General features: G+C 38.5%; 1 protein-coding gene across 1 annotated transcript in view; it reads right to left on the bottom strand.

Annotated features, from left to right (window-relative positions):
- LOC139466013 (titin-like) overlaps positions 1 to 24,797 on the bottom strand; it is a 347,974-nt gene that overhangs the window by 43,328 nt on the left and 279,849 nt on the right. The window contains exons 222-232 of the mRNA XM_071248028.1: positions 24,611 to 24,656; positions 21,473 to 21,511; positions 20,535 to 20,615; positions 19,759 to 19,861; positions 18,466 to 18,583; positions 3,787 to 3,959; positions 3,511 to 3,556; positions 2,815 to 2,927; positions 1,856 to 2,059; positions 1,373 to 1,499; positions 598 to 773 (exon numbers count right to left, since the gene is read on the bottom strand). Of these exons, the coding sequence (XP_071104129.1) occupies positions 598 to 773; positions 1,373 to 1,499; positions 1,856 to 2,059; positions 2,815 to 2,927; positions 3,511 to 3,556; positions 3,787 to 3,959; positions 18,466 to 18,583; positions 19,759 to 19,861; positions 20,535 to 20,615; positions 21,473 to 21,511; positions 24,611 to 24,656 (1,226 nt within the window). The remainder of the gene's footprint in view (positions 1 to 597; positions 774 to 1,372; positions 1,500 to 1,855; positions 2,060 to 2,814; positions 2,928 to 3,510; positions 3,557 to 3,786; positions 3,960 to 18,465; positions 18,584 to 19,758; positions 19,862 to 20,534; positions 20,616 to 21,472; positions 21,512 to 24,610; positions 24,657 to 24,797) is intronic.

Raw genomic sequence — 24,797 nt, 5'->3', positions numbered from 1 at the left:
AGCATGATGATCTCTTTCCTGCTCATTGAAATCATAAATTGTTTATTAAACTTGTCTCTGATGTTTATCTCGCTGTCACACATCATGGTGCCTGTTAATTCAATTACTCAGCCATCTGCATTCAATTCTGATTTGTCTCTGCTCCACACCATCAAGCATTATAACTCTCTGTGTCAGTTTCATGTTGTTTAAAGCCACACTCAGCAATTTTCCAGCTATATGACGGCGGTCTGTAAATAATCAAGTCTCGACCAAACAATCTAGTGATTGACATCATGATCATTGATCCGCACAATTGGGATACGATGACATGCATCAACCAAGTCAGCGAGCCAGACCACCCTATCCCGTCAGTCGCCTCTTACGGCAAGCATAGTCGCCTTTTATGGCAGGCATGGGTTGCTGAAGACCTATTCTACCCCGGATCCTCTCTGTGTCAGAAAAACTCCATTACTATCAACATATATAAATTCGAAAGGAATTGCCCAAGCCTTGTTGATGATGTTGGAGATTTAACAAGTGCTTACAGAGAATCCAACTTCACACTGACATGTGATCCAGGTGATGGTAACTAATTGAGATACACGATGCACTTACTCTGTACACGTATTCTGGCCTCTGTAGAAGCAGAGCCTGCTTCATTGACAGCACGACACATGTATGACCCTGTGTCGTCTTTGGTGGCACCATCTATAACCAGAATGTGAACGTCGTCATCCTCCTGGATCATCTCGTAGTGGTGACTGGCCTCGATCCTCTGTCTGTCTTTGTACCTGGAAGGAGAGATGACTCCATCAGCACTCAACAGCCACAGCTGGAGTCCACTTAATTGTTTACTGCTGACACTCTTTATTGCCAGCTTGAAGGCTTTTTTTTTCAAATAATTGTAATGCTCATCACAAGAAGCAATATTTCAAAACAGACATACAACCTTACAATGGTTGAATGAAACAAAGATAATTACTTACTCAAATAAAAGCAACAAAACCCTTTTCATAATCAAAAGAAATCTCTACTGACAGCAGAGTTGATGTTATGATTCAGACAATACCATGAGCATGTCTTTACAAATCACAAAACACTGAAATTATGGTAGACCGGTTATAATCTATTGTTACACAAGACATTTCTCTTTTTTAAATTTTGCTTTTCTTTATGATGATTTCATATGAGAAATATAGCTAGCTACACTTGTCTATTTTGATAATCTGAATGAAAAGTCTGATCAAAGTCTCTTCGAACACCTCCCACAGTCGTCACTTTGAGTGTATGATTCAAGTTATTTTGAAGACTTTAAGAAGAACTGAAACCATTCAACTAATCAACTCTAACCGTTTACTTTCAGTCAGATCAGAGTGTTATGCTTTCTTACCATTCAATCTGTGGCTGTGGCAGTCCGGTGACGCGACACTTCAGCTGTGCCTTGCTGCCCTCAGTGATGGTCATAGCATCCAGTCCTCGTGTGAACCGAGGCTTCTTGGAACCTTCTGGCACAGAGTCTGTAGCAGAACAACAGTGATGTCACAGCAAGGTGCATGAGTTCAACAATAACAATGCTTCGCATCATCTTGCTGCACAAGGACATAGAAAAAACAATGTGTATCCCACAGCCTTATGGCCTCTGGGTCTTCAAGCATCCTGCAAATTCAGTTCTGATTAAATGACCTAACATCAAAGATGATTTTTAAAACTGATACTGTCCTCCTATAAATCTATTCCCATGACAGAAAATATCTCGCATATATTTTACTGGCGCGATAAACAATTTCTGAAACTTACGTCCTGCAACAAACCTAAACCTGTGACAGAGACATATCTGGCATTTATTTTCATGGAGACTATAAACAAGACTTACCAAGCACCTGGACGTCACATGAGCACTGTGTTTTGCCAAATGCATTTGTAGCTTGGCAGCTCCATTCTCCAGCATCCTCCAGTCTGAGATCGCTGATGATGAGACTATACACGTCCTTGTCCTGTTTCAGTTTGAAGCGACCTCCGGCCGACACCTTCTCATCCCCATGATAGAAGTCTACCTCGGCTTCAGGTCGGCATGTCACTGTGACAATAAATGAGACCAGTGAAGATTCTATCTTGATATAAATAATTTCTATTAACATTGTTGAAAGATTCAGTCAAAGATCCACCTTACAACAAAGTGTTCTGCATCTCTAAAAGTCTAAAAGTACATTGTTATCTGACATGATGATACCACAGTCTTTCCAGTTGTTGAATGGGTACCCGGAAGGACTAGACACTATTGTGGCTGAGCACTGAGGCAGCTGGAGTAATATGCAACCAGGAAGCCTGAGCTATAGCTTGATTTTAAATCCATCATGTCAAGACATAATGTGACAGTGTTCTAGCATGCATGTATGGCAGGATGAGGCATAGAATGAGTGGATGGCCTCAAACATCAATGGTTCAGATATACCATGGACACCTGTTCATTGTCAGGTCAGGATCAGACAACCGGTGGTTGAGAGTCTGAGCAACATGCCACACCATCACAGTCCCACAGTGAGCCAGGGCATACAAATGGGTCAAAACATATTAGCATCTTGCCAAAAATACAGCATAAAAACTTCAAGGTCTATACACCAACATCGATATCTGTTCTTCTTCAACATAAGGATCATGTTTCCTCCACCAAACATACCTGTAACAGTCCCAAAGTGTCACAGTCCCTTGTCAGCATCCAGCAGTGAGCCAGAGCATACAAATGGGTCAAAATATATTAGCATCTTGCCAAAATTCTGAAAGAAAAAATGTCAAGGTCTATTCACAAACATCTGTTTCCTCCACTTAACATACCTGTGACAGTCAACTCAATGGAGTCTCCCACTGGTGCTACTTGGTCGATCAGAGGCAGTGTGAACTCTGGGGGGATGTCGGCCTCAACTTCTGAAACTTCCTTCTTAAGTTGTCTGCGGTGAGAAATGAAGATGTCAATGAAGATGTTACACTTCTTGGGGTGTTCCAGGAAATGGCATAAACCATCTATGGGGATAGACTCTTATCAGCATCATATAAAGCATCAAGGGCTCAAGGATCTGAACACTTAATCTACATTTTTGAAACACGAAGACACCCAGAACAAGTAATCATCAGATTATCATCTCTGTTAATATCACGGCTGGGGACACCAGACATGGGCTTCACACATTGTACCCATGTCGGGAATCAAACCCGGGTCTTCGGCGTGATGAACAAATGGTTTAACTAGGCTACCCGACCGCCCTTTCCAGGTAGAAATGGATGATGACTTAGTCATTAAACTTAATACCGGTCTAACCTACATTTGACAATAAATAAATATCACCCCATCAGAAGGCCTACTAGTTTGAGGCGACCATGTTTCCTTGTAGGAAACTTCCATAATCATACCATGTCATTCATGACTAAGATAGTACATTCCCTCCTGATCCTGTACCTGATATTCTACAAGAATAATGGAATGAAGGTCACTAAAAATGCTATTGATTGGCTAAAATATTCCAAAACACTCACTTGAGTTTGGCCTCTTCAGCCTTCTTCCTTCTACGGTGGCGAACTTCTGTAAAACAAAAATAACACCAATAATAACTCAAAATATACAATCACCTCCATTGCTATATATATTTAAAAACATCCCATCACTCATCAAATATTACTGAAATTAAATGCATATGTTATCCTTCTATATTAGAAGACATACAGATATGAAAGATTAGAATAAAACAACTGATACTCTCCAGACACACCATTCATCTTCACCACCATTGTTCACACGAGAAGCGTACTGACCTTCAACTTTGAGATTTGCTGTGGTTTCAATATCTCCGAAGCTGTTGGTAGCACGGCAGGTGTATTTCCCTCCATCTTCAGGTTCAAGGTCTTTGAGATCAAGTGTTGCCATGCCATCTTTGTATGTGGCTTTGGCACGTGGACTTGGGAGGACTTCTTCACCATCTTTCAACCTGGAAGGGAAAAAGATAAATTAAATATAGACCAGAGACTTTGTAGCTCTTTCTAGAGTGGTCACACAGGTTTTTTCAAATTTTCTGTGAATGTCGTTGATTGTAACATTTTACTCTTTTCCCCACATGAGACAACAGTCACAGGTGATCAATATTAAACTTTGGTTGAGTTTGTCTGGATGGTCTGGCGATGTCCAGTCTCAGATTCACTGATTATTTCATTGGAACCCATCTCCTCGCATATACAACAGAACGTCCTTCTGACCCTACATCTTTAATATGCCACCATAGACACAGGGAACAAGAACAAACAAATCTCTCCTGTAAAGTCACACATGTAATATTCCAGTCTCCATGGGAACCCTCATCAGCAACATCCTGGAGAAGGTTACAAACAACAACATGCTACGTTCCTTACAGCTACCTTACAACCACTCCACCACACATCAGCCCGAGGTGGGCCGCTTGCATAGAGTTACTAAGTACATCACTATGGTCCACGATACATTGCACAACATGGTGGCCAAACAGTTACAATTGAGTTGGTATGGTTTTACGCCACTTTTAGCAATATTCCAGCAATATCATGGCGGGGGACACCAGAAATGGGCTTCACACATTGTATCCATGTTGGTAATCAAAACCCGGGTCTTCGGCTTGACGAGCGAACGCTTTAACCACTAGGCTACCCGACCGCCCCCTAACAGTTACAAAGATTGGATAACTTAGTGAGTAACTTGAATTAAATACCAAAAGCCTGAAGTCACTTTTAAAGACTTTTACACCCAAGCAAAGGTAAGGTACTGACAGAAGAACCTGTGATTCAAGCCAATAGGACACTGTCTCTGTGTAATTAGGCTAATTGCTATCTGCTAGACTGACATACGGGAGCAAATTTGACTCATCAAACAACAAAGTGAGATTTGAATTACCGTATAAGCTCCCAGGGCCCTCTCAAAATTAGAAATAGGGGGCTCTTATTAGAATATTATTTTGGTTGAAAAATCGTAAATTTCGTGGTTTATGCTGACAGCCTGAAATGTTTACATACGACAGATATATTTTTCCAGAGTTGAATTGCCCATAATTGAGGGTGCATATAACACATGAGTGCGCATTATACACGAATAAGTAAGTCTTGTGTACATTGATCAATTGGAAGGGGTCCTAACTGGGATCGTGCACTAGTCAATATATTAGCAAATATTGCCGTGGACGCTTATTAGAGCGGGGCACTTATTACGTCGAATACCGTACTTGAATCAAACTTGCTGGAACTGCCAATTGAACCAGGCCTAGTCCCATGTAATATGTCAACTGAGCCTTAAAAGCAAACCTCATTAAAATTCACAAAAAGTCCAAAAAGAAGTCTTGATTAGACCTGTAGTGACTAATATACTTCTGCACAGGATCACACCAACAACAGACAGTGATGAAATAAACAGCTTGGTCAGCTCTTGACCAATAACACTGAATATCCAAGAAAATCCTCGAATTCGTTTTAGTATACCCCCAAGCTATATATGAGGCACCATGAATGACAACTATCATCAAACTATAACTAATATCACACTCCCATAAAAATAAAGTCAAAACAAGTTCTTAGGTAGATATGTATGTTTCAATTACACCGATAACCATTTGATTACAAAGAAGAGAAAATAATCAAGTAAGAACGTTACTTTTCCTGCAGATAAATCTCATAAGCAGCTTCCCAGACGTCTGGCAGTTTATCAAGTGGATGCAAGTGCTTTTTATACAGTTCATAATGGCAAATACAGCCGAGATTAACGCTAATATCTGCCCTGTGAGCCAAGCGAAACATCTAATCTTCCTATCAATCTCTTAACAACTTCCTACCGTTTTTTTTTCAGATATCTTCACACAACAAAATTTGTGGCAGAGGAATTATGGGATAATGATAGGATTAAAACAACTCCAATCTGTCAGTTTAAAGTAAGTACATACAAATACCCAGCAGTATATATAAAATCACTTAGCAACACTTGAAATGCTTGGGCAGGTTCTTGGTGTAAAACTTGGAACCGATTCAGAACATGCATTTATTGAGCAACATGCCAAAAAGTGATTTGACGTAGTCTTTCTATTTCCCTTTCGAATAGGAATACCATGTTGTTCTGACATAGGTTTCCATGGTAACATGTTCCTGATAGTGGTCATGAGAAGATCTCAGCGGATGCATAGATGTTTAAAATCATAAATGTGTTACTAAAATATATACTGAAAAAACTGGTACAATGAGGTGAAGATATCATATTCACCCATGAATGTAGTCTACTGGAATACCTGAACTCATCCAGCTTTCTTTTCCATTCTCAGAATACAGCTCTAACAATAACAACATGCAAGCAAGGTGAAGGTCATCAACAGCCATACTAGCTTCTGTGGCTGACAAATTATGTCATAACTGACTTAATGTTTTACTTAAGCTCAGATGAGAGTATTGATTATCTGTTTTATGCTTACAGAATTGTTTTTTTTTTAATTATACTCCCCAGGGAGCTGAAAATGCAATTTGAATGCACTCTGACACATTAACCAAGGTAATATATCAAGTACTCTGACCATGATTTGACCGAGAAGATAGACACCATCACAATCATTTTTGACCATGTATGTCATCATCATCATCATCATCATCATCATCATCATCTTCTGAGGGCAGATGACGTGAAGAGTCACTGTTATTTCAAAACATTTACAGGAATCATAGCCTATTACCTCTCCTTGACGATTAGAAGCAGCTTATCAAACCTGACTTTCACTACGTCCTATCCAAGGTTGAATTACACTGAGGCCTGACAACACGCACCTTTCCACTGCCACATGTGTCTCTGTCAGTGTCTCGGACTGGATTACCTCCTCCTGAATGTTTGTTGTGTATATTTGTTGCGTCTCAACCACATGTTTTGCAACTTTTATTTCCTCACAAACCTCTCGTACAACCCTAACGGCCACAGCACTTTCAACAACCTGTTCCTCCGACTTTAGAATGAGCTCCTGTTCCGTGGCAGTACTCACAAGAGGAACTTCAGGTTCCGTCGCAAAAACTATTTCTTCTTTTATATCATCCACATCAAACTCCTCAATATCTTGTTCAACAAGTGGCATTTCCATTTCTTCAATTTTCTCAAGTTTTGTAAGGGCAATATCAGCGGTTTCTTCCTGAATATCATCCAAATGTACATCATCGCTAGCCAGGGAATCAATTCCAGTGTCGGCGTAAAATTCAGTTTCTACGTCTTCAACATCTACTTTGTCACTTGCCACAGACCCAAGTGTAAACCTGGCCTCACACTCACTTGACCCCGACTCATTACCCGTGTCAACAGACAACACCGTCACAACATCGTCCTCAGCCACACTCCCTGTCATACTTCCTCTTCTCTCTTCTTCAGCTTCCACATCCGCAGTCTTCCATGCCGTTCGGATTTTCTTTTTTGGACCTTTTCTCAATTTGCCACCATCTTCAATTCCAGCACCAGTGGCCCCTGCTAGCTGTATTTCTTCAGCAGGGGCCTCAAATAGTTTCTTTTTGGATGACATCTCGGATGCATGGAATGGACAGTCTTTTGAAGGGCACTTATGATTGGGCAAAATAAACATCAAACTCATGATTGCAGGTAGCTAGATTCACACAACACCACAAAAAAATTATCACTCTCAAAATATTATTATTCCTGGCTCATTGTGGTGCGAAATTCCACAATGAATATTCACTGATTTTCAAAACCACAACCTGACTTAGTCACTTTAATCCACAATGAAGAATAAGAGTCACAACTCGAAAACTTTGTGACTCAACAAGCCAAATTAGCTACAGCTCCACACAATCTCTCCAAACGGTTTTGAAGTCACAGCACACAGTCCATCCAAAATGGAAAAGCAGAACAATCAGGTTTTGTGATGATGAAAACCCAAATATCCAACAAGGAATATAATGAAGGGTCCGAAAATTAAAACTCCACAGCAAACTTTATCCCAATATCAAAAGTGCCCTTCAAATGGAAACGAGACCCAAGATGTGTCTCAAAAGTCAGTTTGTTCCACCGGATCCGAGACAAAAAACTGTGATAAACATCTACGCCAAAACGTGAAATGGGAGAATTAAAGAACAAATGCCTACACCGATCTAAAGCTACCAGACTGTGTGAGGAGCAAGAGAGGAGGAATTTCACCTACACGCCAACAAAAAACAGAGGAAGTCAGAGCTGGAATGATCTAAGCCTGTGCCAAGAACGGAACCTTTAGTTACGTCGGCGCATCCAGCTGACATGATGGTATACCTGTAGAGGTTCTACCTTGCAGGGAGATATCGGCTGTGATAACACACATGTGGGGCACGCCTGTCCACACAAATACTCTTGTAATATTACTCTCTGACCTTCAGGATTGGATCACGGCTTTAAAATGTCTAACACTTGTTTTGCATGAAACTGTTGGGTGGAGCTATTTTTACCTGATTTGATGCTATTCATAAATGTTTGACGTTTTCATTAAGAAACATACCAACATTTTTGGAACATTTTGATAAGGATGGAATGCTTGATGATAGGTTTTATCTAGATAATCTGATAATTAATAGTTTATTAAGAACAGTCGATAAACTGGAAAATATTCCTTTCATCATAACTAACTATATATCATCATTACCTTGAAATTGATCCAAAATCTAATTATGGCATTGCAAAGAGTAAAATCTTAAGAGAAAGTAATTTGAACCAGGATAAATATTTAAGGGTGAATCTATTTTTAATTTTCTAAATAGATAATGTTGACATGTACATAAAAAAAGTCTCTACAGTGTTAGAGCTTGGCTCGTCCTCAGTGTTATATCGAGACTGTTTATAGATAATTGAGGGTCATCTTCCATCAGGGGCTTCTTGCACCATGGCTGCTGATGACGGCATCATCTACACCTGTTCCTGACAATAGCTTCCCGACAGGGTAACCACTGCGCATGCTTTACATCAGATCAAACTATTTTCTCCCAGTGTTTATGTGCAACAGTTAAGTAGGTCAGTCGTAAACTACGCCATAGCTTTGTGCATTCTTTCAGTGATGAGGACTGAAAAATGTTATTTAAAGATTTGTTGCTTCTTTGATTCTTGAACCAGAAACATCTTTGTATATTTTACAAGCAGGAAGCTTGGCTTGCTACATATATGTTTTGTATTGAAAGAGGTAGATCTTGCCGTAGATAAATATGCAAATATATAGACTTAACTTAGATAATGGAACTAAACAATTAACATGAGATAGTGAGTGTTGATTTGGATCAATTTATTTTTTGGCTATTATTTTGACACAATTGTTTATTCAACAAATACAGTACTTGACATTCATAAGACTATGCCTCTATATGGGAATTTATCACTTAATGTCATAAAAATATCACTACAAGTATAACAAATTCTTGGTAAATATTTTAAAAGAATTACAAAAAGGTTACAATTCTTTATCTTAAACACAATTTTGAATGATTTTGAACAGAGTTGAAAGAACCCTTATATATACTATACTCAAAACAAGTTAAAGCAAGCCCACAATTGGAAGGCTCTTTGTTGCAATACCTACCAGCCATGTCATATTAACTAATCACATGAAAAATCAGTTGTTTTTTAACTTCTTCTGAGTAGCATAAAAAGCTGTCCACGGGTACTTGGAAGTCTGGGGTTTACAGTTTGTTTAACAGCATACCAACACTTGTTTCTTTCAAGAGATGTTACCAACTCCTCATTCATGCCAGGTTTAACAGCCCCGCTTCCTGACGGAAAACTGAAGCAGCTTCAAGAGATTGGTTGTAAAAAATTCCAGGAGTTTGTGAAATACTTAATGGATGGTACACACATGGTGTAATCTGCTCTGACAGAAATGAGTTTCTGCTCAGGGAACTAGCTGGGTCTCATTGAAGTTGTCTGGAGCAATTTGGTCTGCTATTGGATATTTTAGAGCTTCTGTCTCATTTGTGATCATTAGTGTCTATACATAGCATCTCACAAATGGCCGCATCCCAGATTGATTTTCACTATCTTGGTAGTGTAAACCTTGTTATTTAATCTTCTTGGCACTCCAAAACAAATCAGAATGAGAATCCAGAATATTTCTCAGAATTGAATGATGGTTTGTTCATTCCTTGTTTAAAGCCCCAATCTGGAATATGCCAGATATATTGCAGCGGTCTGTAAAGAATCAAGTCTGAATCAAACAATCCAAAGACTGACATCATGAGCATTGATCTATGCTGATATGATGACATGCACCAACTCAGTCTTGTTAGTCACCTACTGGGACAAGTATGGGTTGTCGAAGACCGATCTTCATTGGGTAGTATTAAATGAATATAATACTTATACTGTCTTGTCAAATATGTTCATATCATCTCATGATGAAGAAAAAGTAAATATTTATTGACATAAACAAGGAATGTGAGAAGAAACTAAGAATATGTTCTAACATAGCCCATGCAACCTCCACATACATCAACAACCTCCACATACATCAACCTCACAGTTTGATATCGGAGTTTGATGATAAAAAGTGTGATCACAACCATTCCTCCACTGCCTTGAACCACCATAATTAACACAGCCTCAAGCATGTAGCTCCTTATTATCTTTCATGATAAACACAGAGTTATATAACTGCTAAGCCAGCGAGCCACTACAGGTATTTATTGCCAAACCAGCCCACAATATTTATAATCTGCACATTCCTAAGTCTCATTACCAATAAAACATTTAAAGAAGTTACATGTCTTACATACATAAAACATACTTTATAAGTTCCTTTATCATAGAAGAATAGATAATTTTCTATATTTGAATCTGAATTTAATCTTCGGTTGTAAATATTTCTGGCATTTCTTATTATCAGATTAGTTTGATAACTTGTTATTCTGTGAATGTTGAGAAACCATATACTGGCGATTCATTGCCTGAGCATGACCAAAACAGCGCCACCTGGTGTCCAACTGGCAGAGATTCAAGACCAACAACTCTGACTGCTCTGTACAAGTGACAGGGTACACTGACGTAAGCAGTGACCTTTCGTTTCGGAATCGCAGGAAATTAGTTAAAATGTCAGGGGAAACATTACCACAAAGCACGTACCTTGGTGAATCATAAAGAACACTCCATCCTACCAGAATACGCATCATATTGTCAAAATATTTAATACCATAATTATTTACTTATAAAAAGTATTTTCCTATTCTACAATATCAGACATGTGATCTTGAATTACTGGAAAATAAATACCTTGTATTGACCTGGTATTCATTACACTGTCAAACTTACATCCTAAATGTTCATCTTAATATGTTATTTTTTAAATTTCATTTAAATTTCACTTATACCTAAAGAATTTGAACATTTCAAATGAAATAATCATTATTATTCCGTAGGAATTCCTAGCCGAGAAATAAACCCAACAACACTGTAAGATAGGAATATATAGCAGTAACGCCCTTCTAAAGGTACACTAGTCACATGCTCCTGTACCAGCCCGAAAATAAGCCAGTGAAAGCATGATTACTGAAGGAGTATTGGCAATGCTAGAAGTTGTTTATCTGTCTGACATCCGACTCCTACAGCAGATTCCCCTTGAGAGGTACACACTGACCTACTCCCCCAGACACACGCCTACATACTTACAAACACTCACGTGCAGGTAGAAACAGTGTCAGGTGGCTCCTAAAATAACTTTGGCAACAATTTAGATTTATTTTAGCTCTCAAATATTTTTTGGTTTTCCTTGAAGGCTAAAGCATTATTGTCTGGATAAAAATTTGAATACATTTAAATGTGTTTGTTTTTAAATTACAGAGGAATGTTCAGTGAAGACATGTTGTACAAATGCAATGGATGATAAAGGTTTCACAGTGTTGCTTTACAACAGCATAAATTTGACAGTGATTGAGTGAGTATAGGTCTAAAACTGGTTCAGAAGTACTGAAGGGACCAAGTTCCATAGCAGGAATGAAGACGGGAGTTAAAACATTAGCCAACCTGACACCATCCTCTCGGGGGTAAAACTGGAACCGTTGCTATTAGCAACCAGACCCTGATAAACAACCCCCTTCCTGCATGCTTCTCTCATCACTAAATCGACCCCACCCATCACCTGCCAAGGCTTGCTACATGGCATACACAGCAGCAGGTGATTATTTCGTGCCAGGCATCAGGTAAACGAACTGAAATATGCAGGTAAGTTACATATCAAGATGACTTTAACATAAGCATCACTGTATCCGATGCTTCTTATTAATGGGTTAACAGTATCATCATCCACTAAAGTCGGACAGCTAATTGTCTTCAGTGTGGCTTTATACTAGATAGTAATGAATCAAACCACTGTTTATACTATTCTATTAGACTAGTCTATGAAATGAACATATCGTACAGAAAAAAACCAGTTGTTCAGTTATCTTAATAAAATATAATAAAAAGGTGCCCAGTGATTCTCTTCATTTTCATTTACTGCAGTAATCTAGACTTGCCAAACATTATAGACTTGCATGGGCTGTATTTGATATATATTTGTATCAGGGTCTGTAAGACAGACTAACTATTCTATATGAGTGAGTGAGTATGGCTTACACGCCACTTTTAGCAATATTCCAGCAATATCGCAGCAGAGGACACTAGAAATGAGCTTCACACATTGAACCCATGTCGAGAATCAAACCAAGGTCTTCAGCAAGACCAGCGATCACTTTACCCACTAGGCTACCCCACTGCCCCTTATACCATATGATATATGATATATATACTAATAATTTATAATTTTTGGGCAGGGATATCTAACATTCATGAAAGATGGAGGTAAGTGAAAACTGATTGAAAAGGTGCATTAACCTGTACTTCAAAAACATGAAGGAGTGAAACTGAATTGATAGAAAATCCAACATAATTGTAAGAGCACAACAAATCCATTTAAGCATTCCCCATCCATCAATGATGCTTTAATTATTGTTAATATGAATATCCATTTAGTTTGATTTCTCCTCTTGGTACTTGTTGATTGTTGTATTGATTCAATTCAATGTTATATAGCTACAAATTATTACAATTTGAAAGCTACACCAGGGGTTATTTTTTTAGGTGAAAACATTGTTGTATTCATGGTAATTACAACATTTGAATATCGCCTTCTTCAGAACATTTACATATTAACTATTTAAATTCCTGATCTGGAAGTTAGTCGAGCACTCATATTGTACATGAGCGAGAGACTAAGGAAGCGTGCAGCTATTTGTCGTGATGTTGTGCAGGACTTGAGGACAGCCCCAACAAAAAAGATGCATGTTACAGGATTTTTGTAATCATCCTAAAATTGGATTTGGGTTGGAATGTGAAAAAAAATAACATAATAACCTTGCCCTGGTTCAGATCCTTACAAATATTATATTTGTAAAAAAATGACAGCGGCATTCTACTGTCAATTTTATTGTCAAAGCGAACTTTACAGTCGGTGGTATGGAAAAAGTCTGTGACTCTGATTTCATTTTTTTCTGAATTTTCAGTGCTTAAGGTCATTGGATCCATAAACCATGCAAATAATGGAACGCCTTAGCTAAAATTTAAACAATGCCAGAAATGTCAGGAACTTGAAACATTCAAACCTCATTCAAAATAACATGTTTAACAGTGCTCTCATGACAGCAGAACATTAACTCACAACTAACGTCATAACACGGTAACACAGTCCCGCCTATCAGTAACACCTTGGAGGCATACAGTCCATCACTACTCCCCATGTGATAACGCTTGCATCCCCCACAGTGGCGTACATCTCACCACCACCTGTGCAGCAACACAATCACCTGTGTCTAGATATAGCTCTGTGAAACCTCTCTCTTCACACATTAATCATCTGTTGGAATGGTGGTAGTCTGATGAGGGTTTCAACCACACCCACTGTTTACTCAGATGATAACTGACAGAAATTAGCATTTTTAACTCAATATCCTCCTCAAGTTCAAGTTTTGTTTCTATGGCTGCAGACCAGGACACATACCTCACAACATATGCAGTCAGTCCCAACATGTAGGTCACCTTGTGAATCTTTCTATTTGATAGCTAGTGTCCGTGTTGTTTAAATTGCTGAAATAGTTTCACATCGTTTTTTGAAGCCACAGCACTTCACAACCAACAGTATGTGTTAAGAGTAATTTTTTTCAGTATGAAAAAAACCCGGCTTCATTTTGAGGATAATAGTTATCGGAATTAGGAGAATAAGGAACAAAAAATCAACGAGAAAATTCTGAGAATATCAGGGGAATACCAAACTTAACCCCACTTTTCACATAAGAGACTCGTCCAACACTGCCGAAATCAAACTGTATTCAGGGTCCCATCATTATTTAAATTTGGATAAATATTTTTAAAACTTATACATTATATTAACATCCCCAAAGAGGCTGTTCATAATGTTGATATTTCAAATAAGAAATAAATGACTCGTGGTCGTTGTATATCATACAATAAAACACTTCTGTATGATAAACAACTTTCACTCGTCGTTTGATCTTAAATAACATAATTTTGTCTGTACTTCAATCATTAAAAACAGTTTTCAATACAACAATGCTCTCAAAAACAACTTACGTAAGTTCATTTTCTACAAACACCACCATGATGCCTGTCATCCCATCTCAGTTTGGGACTTTGTGTTACTCACAAAGAAACTATGTTTGATATTTCCATCATGTCTACCAGTAGATATCTCTCATTTCATGTGGCATTTGTTGCAGGGACCTAACACACAGACGTAAGAGAGCCACTCACAGTCTACCTGTGTTAGACATGGGGTCCCCCACACAAATGTCAGACACACTGGGATGTTTATATCATTCTTATGAGAGCATGAGAAGGTGGAACTTGGACCAGTAACATATCTGTTCAAGAGGCTTGTAAGCATACGAGAAGAAGGAATGGCTGCAATAACATATCTGTTCAAATGGCTTATAAGTTCACAACATGGTATTGAGACTTGTAGTACATCTGTTACAGTGGCTTATAAGTACACAAGAATATGGTATTGGGACTTGTATACCTAACAGTGGTTTATAAGCACACATCCAGATGATACTGTCCAAATAACATATCTCTTATAGTGGCCTATAGTGAGTTAGTGAGTGAGTTTGGTTTTACGCCGCTTTTAGCAATATTCCAGCAATATCATGGCGGGGGACACCGGAAATGGGCTTCACACATTGTACCCATGTTGGGAATCGAACCCGGGTCTTCGGCGTGACGAGCGAACGCTTTAACCACTAGGCTACCCGACCGTCCCTATAGTGGCCTATAAGTACAAAAAAGATGATACTGTCCATGAAATTACATATATGTTACAGTGGCTTATAAGCACACAAACAGATGATATTGTCCAAATAACATATCTGTTACATTGGCCTATCAGTACACAAAAAGATGGTATTGTCCTGATCACATTTCTCTTAAGGTGGCTTATAAGCCAACAAACAGATGGTATTGTCCCAATAACATATCTGTTACAGTGGCTTAGGAGCACACAAGACAAAAGGCATAGGGCCTTATATCATATCTGCTTTAAATAAACGATGACATTTTGACATGTTTGAAGGTCATCCAATGAATTTTACTTCAATAGGAAGAAAATTCTGTGCTTCACAAAAATGAAGACAAAAAGTCTAAAATTAGTGAAGACTTGGTCCATATCATACTGAGAGAAAGAAATACCTTGCATATCATGATGTGACTGTTTGAAACTGGTATGCAGTGACAATTATTTACCTGTAGTTGGATCTGAATCGACATCTACGGGAATGCACTTTAACTCCAGTGCTTACAACATAGCTCCCAGAGACGAAACTCGAAAAGTGTTGAAGTAAAGGCATACGACCATCTCGCAACTTTAGGTCATACCTCATGGTGCTGTAGAAGTCCTCATACACAGGACCCCAGCCACTGTAGCCAGACATGGCCACACAGTGCTCTCTCAGCTGACCTTCAAGTAGTGTCCAATATGACCATGACCAGAATAGCAGAATAAGTCTACAGTAGGTGAACAGTTGACATCAGGGATGTGTTGTTTGAAAAGAGTTTTTGTCATCGAAACACTAATCTTAAGTGGCTAACTTGATTAAAACAAACCACTTAATCCATAAAAAGAGCAGCTGTCATCAGCAAGATTGAATCCGAAAATGTGTAAAGTACCTAATTTATCATTCTCCTCAGCTTAAAGAACCTTGAAAACTACATTAAAATATGTAAAGGACATTTACTTGCACAACCGGTGTGCCTTCTCATGATGGAGCATCTCTTCGTTAAGCAACCATCTAATGGCTCATATACCATCTGTTCAGCGCAGGTGATGAAGCCAATGAATGATTCTGGAACCTCATCAGATCAAATAGCGAAGAATAACATTGCAGACAGGCTGAGTACAAACCATGGGACTTGTAATGACTACCCAGCATACTTCTTCTACATAGACAAACGGCATCACCACCACCACACATCTTCCCCAGTAAAACCATGTCTTCCCCATAACACCACACATCTTCCCCAGTAAAACCATGTCTTCCCCATAACACCACACATCTTCCCATGTAAAACCATGTCTTCCCCATAATACCACACATCTTCCCCAGTAAAACCATGTCTTCCCAATAACACCACACATCTTCTCCAGTAAAACCATGTCTTCCCCATAACACCACACATCTTTCCCAGTAAAAGAACATCTTCCCCATAACACCACACATCTTCCCCAGTAAAACCATGTCTTCCCTATAACACCACCACGTATTTTCCATTAAAACCACCTCGACTTCAGCAGAACAAAGATAATAATGACGGGATGTGACCTATTTCTTGTTTACCTATTACAATCAAAACACCATGTATTGTAATGCAAGTTTTATTCCATGAAATGTAAAGATGGGGCCAAAAAATGAAAAGGACAAAAAGCTTGTGTCTGAAAAAGTGTTGTTTATCTCTTTCCCGTGATTTTGGTTGGACACAGGTGGCCCACTTTGCTGCGCAGAGTTGCATCCTTTGGGATAACAGAACCTGGTTTGAATCCTGGTTCATCCCAATGATGTTTCTAGGTTTGTCCACACCATATCCCTGGAAAACGTCTGATACCTGCATCACTTTGAGCTTTCCTCCCACATTAAACTAACACGTCTGATGTACCTGGAATACTGTTAAGCCAAACTCACTCGATCCAGTGTTTCTGAGTGTATCAAATCCTTCAACTGCAGATTCCTACCACAATGCAATGAGGTTGGCCTAAGTGGCACTGAATGACTTTATGTTATACAACCCACAAGTTATCACGTACTTGAATGTCAGATCTCTGCATCAAGATGTGCATCTGTTTTGTGATGCACAAATAATGTCATAACACGTGCAGAAGTGCTGGTAAAGGTGTAACTCTCATCATCAGCGCTGCCAAAATACACAGCATGGAAGAGAAGCTGTGATAATCTGGGATATTCTTGTCTTGAGGATGAGCACATAGGTACATCAAGTACTGCACCTTGATAGGTATACCCACAGTCTTCATAATGTGCACCTGAATAAGAGGCTGACTACTGGCTTAAATCTTCCACCTGAAGCTGCGTGAATCACACATTTAAGTGTGTAACACTGTCCACAATTTTGCTTTGTTGCACAAATTTTTTATAAACCAACCAGAGTACCTCAGACTTACTGTGTACATAAAGCCAATATTTTGAAAATTTAATATCAAGGGCAGATCCACTCTACTATCAAAAATGCAAATGAGAGCAATTTCACTCAGGGAGAAAATCATTCCATGAAGTAATCTTAGCGCTACAATGAATGTATGTCTCTGTTTATGTATTGGATATATAATTGTGTAAGAGTTGCGAACACTTTATAGAATGGGCCCAGGTCACACAGACAGTAACTACCTGATCCCCAATTAGCTGGCTCTTACAATGAGTGAGGGAGTTGGGTTTAACGCCGCTTTTAACAGTATTTCAGTTATATCACGGCGTGTCAGCTTAATGTGGGAGGAAAGCCCGAAGTGATGCAGGTCTCAGACGTTAACCACTTCGGTGAAACCCACGAGCATGGGTATGGTCCTGACATACCTAGAAACATAATCAGAGCACTGGAATTCGAACCCAAAATCATAGGTTTCTGGCGTGCCCAAGGGATGCAACTCTGCACAACTCTACCCCTTAGACGACTGGGACACCCGTGCCCCTCTCTTACAATGAATATACATACTAGGGATCTATTCCACCCACAAATACCTTAGGGTACCTGACAACTGAAATCGTAAATCAATTCAGAGTATACAAGGAGAGACTTGTATACAGGGCTTGTATTTCTATATAACGTGGCACAAACATTGTACAAAATTGTACATCGGAACACACATCTGAGAAATCAGCCGTGCTGAAACATGCCTCTGGATCTGCCCTTGCGAATATTTCAAACAATACAAATTCACACCAACTTACCACATGATTTCTGCGGCTGGTTTCCCAATGATTTTGCATGCCAACTGTGTCCTTGACCCCTCGTAACCTGTGACATCATCCAGTTCTTCGTACACAATGGGGGCATGTTCTGGCAGTTCTGTGGACACAACACAGGGAATCAACATCTCTTTCAAAACTTGAATATTCGTTTCTTCTCAGTATTTACAATAAATCGCCATCTCATTAATGACATTATGAAACAAAACCCAGACTGGATACTATATATATTCCACTCAGGTTTCAAAACACTATACTGAAACAAATCCACCTCTTATTGACCGCAGTACTATCTTCTTACTGACTGATATTCACTTCATGAGAAAATACAACCAGATGTGGCATAGCCTATTATGACCTTTAGGTAACCAGTTAAAGATGTACCTATGTTTACCCAGTGGTATTAACAAGGTGTCAGGTAACTAGCATCTATACCACCGGTCTACCATACAAAGACTGGAGATTGCAGGCCCCAATACCATATGTATACCTCAGGCCATTCTCACATACTGATATACAGTGTTGTCCAGATCTCCTTGACTATCATCCATTAGGCCTTTTTTGTTTATTATTTGGTATACAGATTTTACCCCATATCTCCAGGATTCAACCAGTGGTTCAAATTAAGGCAGGATCATTAAAGGTAGGATCATTAAAGGTAGGATCATTTAAGGGCTTAATTAGTGGGTGTTACATTTATAAGTTTAGTGAAACTCACATGAAAATTATCAGACATTTCAAAATGGCCACCTATGACATTTTTCCTTTCTAAAACAAGCAAGATTTGGACTTCTGGCGAGATCAGTTATTTGTCGAACAACTGTTTCTCTTTCATAAATGTTCGCCAAAACTGATAAACTGTCAAACAGTACATTGTTTGACAAGATATTGTTTATAAGGACAGATTTGGGTGGTTAAAAATAGACTAAAAACCTTACTTTATTCAATGATTTTGAAATATTTGATGGATCTGTAAACCAAGTAACTAAAACAAAACAGTCAGCTAAGTTAGAAAAAAAATCACCTATTTTGATATTGTGACCAGGATATTTTTTAATGTTTTCACACCACATATATACACAAACAATGCAACACTGTTCTAAATGCACAAGTTAACCAATATATAAACTATTCATTTAATTCATCTGTCACTCAACCTAGTTCATCATGTTTCAGGCTTGTGTCAACATTAATTAACATACAGTTCTGAAGTTCAAAAGCAGTTATTCTTTTCAAAATATCATCTCCTGATTATGATTGTTGTGAAGTACCTACCCATGACAAGGTTGCGTGCCAGTATGCCGAGCTCGCCCTCTTTCCTGAAGACAGCACTGTCCCGAGACAGGCGGCCAATGGGGAGAACGTCCAGCTCATCCTCCTGAAACAGGGAAACACAAAACTCATCAAAATCAAATCTTGACCAAAAGCATGATGACTTTTCCAAACAAAGACCAGTGTTCTTTTTAGAGTTGTGGTTAGTTCTGTCAGTTTTCTGTTTAGACATAAAAGGAGGGATACCATGGTAATTGCAAACTGAAAATTTGAAAATATAACAGTTTTCCTAATCATTCTTCATTTACAAAAAATAATAGGCTCAGAAATACAGAATGTTTAACATAAAAAAAGTAAAACTTAACATCCAAACCATTTAAAAATTTTGACACATTTCTGAGGTTTATCTAGTCCTGCTATAAGGCCTAAAACCTGCAGCAAATGTCAGTTAAAAGTTCTGAATTGGAATTAAAGATTTTACAGTTAATGCTATTTTAGTTATAGCTAATGTTCTGTCTTTGAAAGTTCACAATCATTTCACTGATAGGACCAACATGAAGGAAAACACTTTAATCCTTAGTTTAACATTACTGAGAGTTGTTTTTAAATTTTTTAGTTAGAACCTCAGAATTCTTTTTTAAATTTCTCATTTAGTATAAAACAATCATTTTCCCCAGTTTGCCTGTCAAGGGCTCTCAGTTCAGAATCCTACACAAATCCCTGCAATGTTGCCAAGCTTGGCCAGCATGTGTGCTTCCTATTGTGTTACTCCACGTTACCTTGTGTCTGGTCCTGTCCCGGTAGTCCTTGTGACCCTGGCGACACAGCTTCACTCCCTTCAACTTCTTCTCTGCTGCCCCCTGGAACATACCGACGACAAGATGTTGTTAGTGGCCACGTAGCATCGCATACTTCCACATCACAAACCCATGCTTGTCATAAAAGACGACAATGCTTGTCGTAAGAGACGACTAATGGGATCGGGTGGTCAGGCTCGCTGACTTGGTTGAAGCTTGTCAACGATCCCATTGGCGTGGATTGATGCTCATGATGTCAATCACTGGATTGTCTGGTCCAGACTTGATTTTTTACAGACCGCCTTCATATAGCTGGAATATTGCTGAGTGCGGCGTTAAACAACAAACAAACAACCATCACTGTCACATTGGTGAAAACCACTGACAATATTTAAAGCTCTTAACACATATCTGTATCTAAAGTTGTTCAATCCTTGAACAGATACAACCCAGGATTGAAAACACATTCTTGTTGGCATCAGATGGCGATCACAAGATATGTATTTGAAATAAAAAAGTAGCCTAATGTGATATATTAGCAAATGGCTCATTGGTTAGCAAGCTGGTATGAAATTAATATTTCTATGTTCAGCTAAGAAGCACTTCAGGAAGTAGATATATTACATCGAAGCTATTTTCAAACATTTATAAGAGAAATAATGTTAAAATAAAAAAATGGTGTCATAGTTCTTTTTCTTTCAAGGACGATGAATGAAAAAATAGAATGAGATAAAACTTCAAAATGATAAATTCCTATCACCATCAGAATTCTGAATCAAATTCCGACGCGTTTGAAGAACTAAACATTTTTAAAATTCATATCACACAAGGGGAGAGAACTCCTAATACAAGAGCATTCACGATTCAAGTCTAGAGGATATGGTTTCACATTTGACAACAAGTGCAGAAGCGTTACTTACATCTGTGACATCAAGGTCAAGGTCAGTCTTGGGTCGGGGCTGCGGGAGCAAAAATGCGGCATATACGTGAGCATTCGACATTTTGCGTGACGGTATACATTGCACCAAGGGGAACAAGAGTCTTCACTGGTTAAAGACAGCATAGCCACAGTTTGACAATCAGGTGAGCAAAATACCACTTGTAGACAACAAGGGCCACAGCATCCACATGATTTAGATACTGACATGGATGATTATTGCACAACATGCACTGGCTTGGTCCCGTTGATGCAATGAGCATGAATGTACAAGCTTGTTAACATCTATACACAAGGTGTGGAGCCTTGCTGTCATCATAGCATTAGTATCTTGTCATACTATTATACAGATAATACCTGGGCCCACCTACAAAAAGCGATCTTAGCGCTAAGACTATCGTAAGCCTATGTTATAGTTTGGGAGTTAAGATCATCTTAACGCTTAGAGCGCTTTGTGCATGTGGGCCCTGGACTTGCCTTGTCTCAGTTAATATTTATCATCTTGCTTGTGTGGAATGCACACACCCCTTACTTGGTTACCCATTTCGGGAAACATTGCTGTCTAATGTATTAAGTGCATTCAGTAATTACATTGTATTACTTCAGGTGAACAAACAGGATATAACCTAGTTGGTCAACGTGAATGTACATTTTGTGCTAAAAGTTGTTTGGTTTGTTGTTTAACGCCGCACTCAGCAATATTCCAGCTATATGACGGCGGTCTGTAAATAATAGAGTCTGGACTAGACAATCCAGTGATTAATATCATGAGCATTGATCCACGCAATTGGGATCAATGACATGCATCAACCAAGTCAGCGAGTCTGACCACCCGATAACGTTAGTTTCCTCTAATGACAAGTACCGGTATAGTCGCTTGTTACGGCAAGCATGGGATGCTGAAGACCTATTCTACTCCGGATCTTCAAGGGTCTTTTGTGATAAAAGATCATAAGACATGATGATTTACAATCCTTTATATTTTGATGATGATTCATGGATGTCAAAAGTAGTTGACACTTTACAAATATAGAATGATTTTTTTTTTAAAGGACATGCTATTTGAAATATGCTTGACAATAACATTTCTTAGTTATTATTTGGTTTACCGATCTGCTGACAAATTTTTTTTGTTCCTCTCCAAAACACTTTTAGAAATCACTTGCATTTCTTTTCTAATTTTGCAATTCAATTTTTGCGTATCATAGTTTAACCATCAAACTGAGTGCACGAGGAATGATTAAATACAATGAGCACTTCGGCACGTATTTATCATCTACACGGAGGAACAAGCCAAATAAATAAAATATCATTTACAAATTGCAGCACCATCTAGCTTTCTTTATTGCCAATGATGTACTTTAGCAGTTTAGTGTCCTTTTTGTGCACTGACGTTCTTTCATACACATTATTCTTTCTCTACATATGACATCTTTTGTTTCCGAGTTAATTGTTCATTTGTATTTTGGGGTATTTTGAATTCACAGTTTGTATGTAAATAATGACCTTGTATTTTTTTACCAGATGGCTGCCCATAAAACTCTATGGTTTTGAAAGAAACTTCTTAAGCAAAAGAATTACGCCCTATTTAATCCTCTATGAACAGTCTAGAACTGAATCAGAAAAATTGTTATATAATTTCTATAAAAAACCCAGAATATGGCATTGTACAGTTTACCAGTTAGATGACAACAAAGTTCCACAGTTAATAACAATGAATATTATGATACAATGATATATGGATATGACTGATATCATGGTTTATACACCACTGCATGTATAACAATGCATATCATTGTTGATGAAGATGCCTGGCTGTTGATGAAGATGACTATGCTCACAATGCACAATAGAGGAATCATCAATTCAAAGTGATGATGAAAATGAAATTCCACCCTTAAAGATGAATATGGTACGGAATAGATGGGCAAATAAAATTTTACCCAACATTTGGCAATATTCCAGCCACATCACCGTGGAAACACCCGATTTGGGTTTCACACATTGTACCCATGTGGAGAATCAAACCCAGGCCTTTTAGCGTGACGAGTGAATGCTTTACCCACTAGGCTTCCCCACCATCCCTTATAATTGTTGCAGAATATGATATGGAATGGTTGATGAAGGATATGATATGGAATGGTTGATGTCAAAGGTCAGCACCATGCTCCTAGGTTAAGGAAAGGTATATGCCTCTACAGTTTGTCACAATACAATAAGATATATTCTGACAAATTAGCTTGTAACAAGCGTAAAATACTAAGTCGCTTTTCAAATGTTCCGATACATTATAGGTTCTTTACCCCTCAGAACCAAACATCACCATCTTAATCCTGTATCCCAAATCATATTCAAACTGACAGTATATGTAACAATTAGAAAGTCTTGAAAAAATCCAGTTAAAGAATTTTATCAGCTGCATTTGTAAAAGAAATACCAACTATTCTTAAACTGCATAACAATGCTAATGAAAAAAGTCAGATAGAATTAAATGTACCGTATTTGCCGTAATAAGCGCCCTGGAAACTTGACAAAGGGGGATGCTTATCAACACCAGAAACAACAAGTTAAATTTGTTTTGAAAGATTGGGCACAAGTGAACAAAAGTTGTGAACAAAATGTAATGTAAAAAATGTCATAAAAGTTGGGCAGTTTAATAACTGTCATATAGTGCCGAGTTCCGTAAATATGGACCGTCATGTACATTTCTGGTCTTATCAGGGGACATTTATAAAAATTACTCAGATGTTGGCGTAGAAGTTAATAAGGGGGCTTTATATGGTAAATACGGTATTGACTTATACTTAAGGGCATCTCTAAAAGCGTGACTATTCTGACTAAAGCTGGTATCAATGTAAATTTTGAGTTTGCTGACAAATAATTTTGGTTTGAAAGACTTGAATCAAATTTGCTCCAACTGCCAACTGGCCCAAGTGTAGTTTCCCTTCAAGCCCCCAGCAGTTAGTGGGGACACAGGGCTCCGCGATGATGTACAATACTACACATAGCTCATTCCCAAACTGGAGACTGTAGCCATGCCTCCGCCACACTTAAAGCAGTGTATGTCCCAGGACAGATGAGAGGATGACAGCAACACAAGGTAGGTAGAAGCAGTACTTACATTCAACCAGGGGTGGGCCAACGCCTCGTCGATCGTCATCCTCTGCCTGAAAGTTGCAGTTCAGAAAGTGAATATGTACCGAAACAACAAGCTACAAATACTACTGTACATTCTCCTCTTTGAAAGATTTGTGGGCAGGTTGTGTCTTCTGGATTTAATTCCTATGCTAAAAAAATGTCTGTAAAAT

This window comes from Haliotis cracherodii, unplaced genomic scaffold (assembly GCF_022045235.1).
Source record: "Haliotis cracherodii isolate W230 unplaced genomic scaffold, xgHalCrac1.p SCAF_18, whole genome shotgun sequence".
NCBI classification, from domain to species: Eukaryota; Metazoa; Mollusca; class Gastropoda; order Lepetellida; family Haliotidae; genus Haliotis; species Haliotis cracherodii.
The sequence above is the reverse complement of the archived record's forward strand: the minus strand, read 5'-3'. Positions and strand labels throughout refer to the sequence as shown.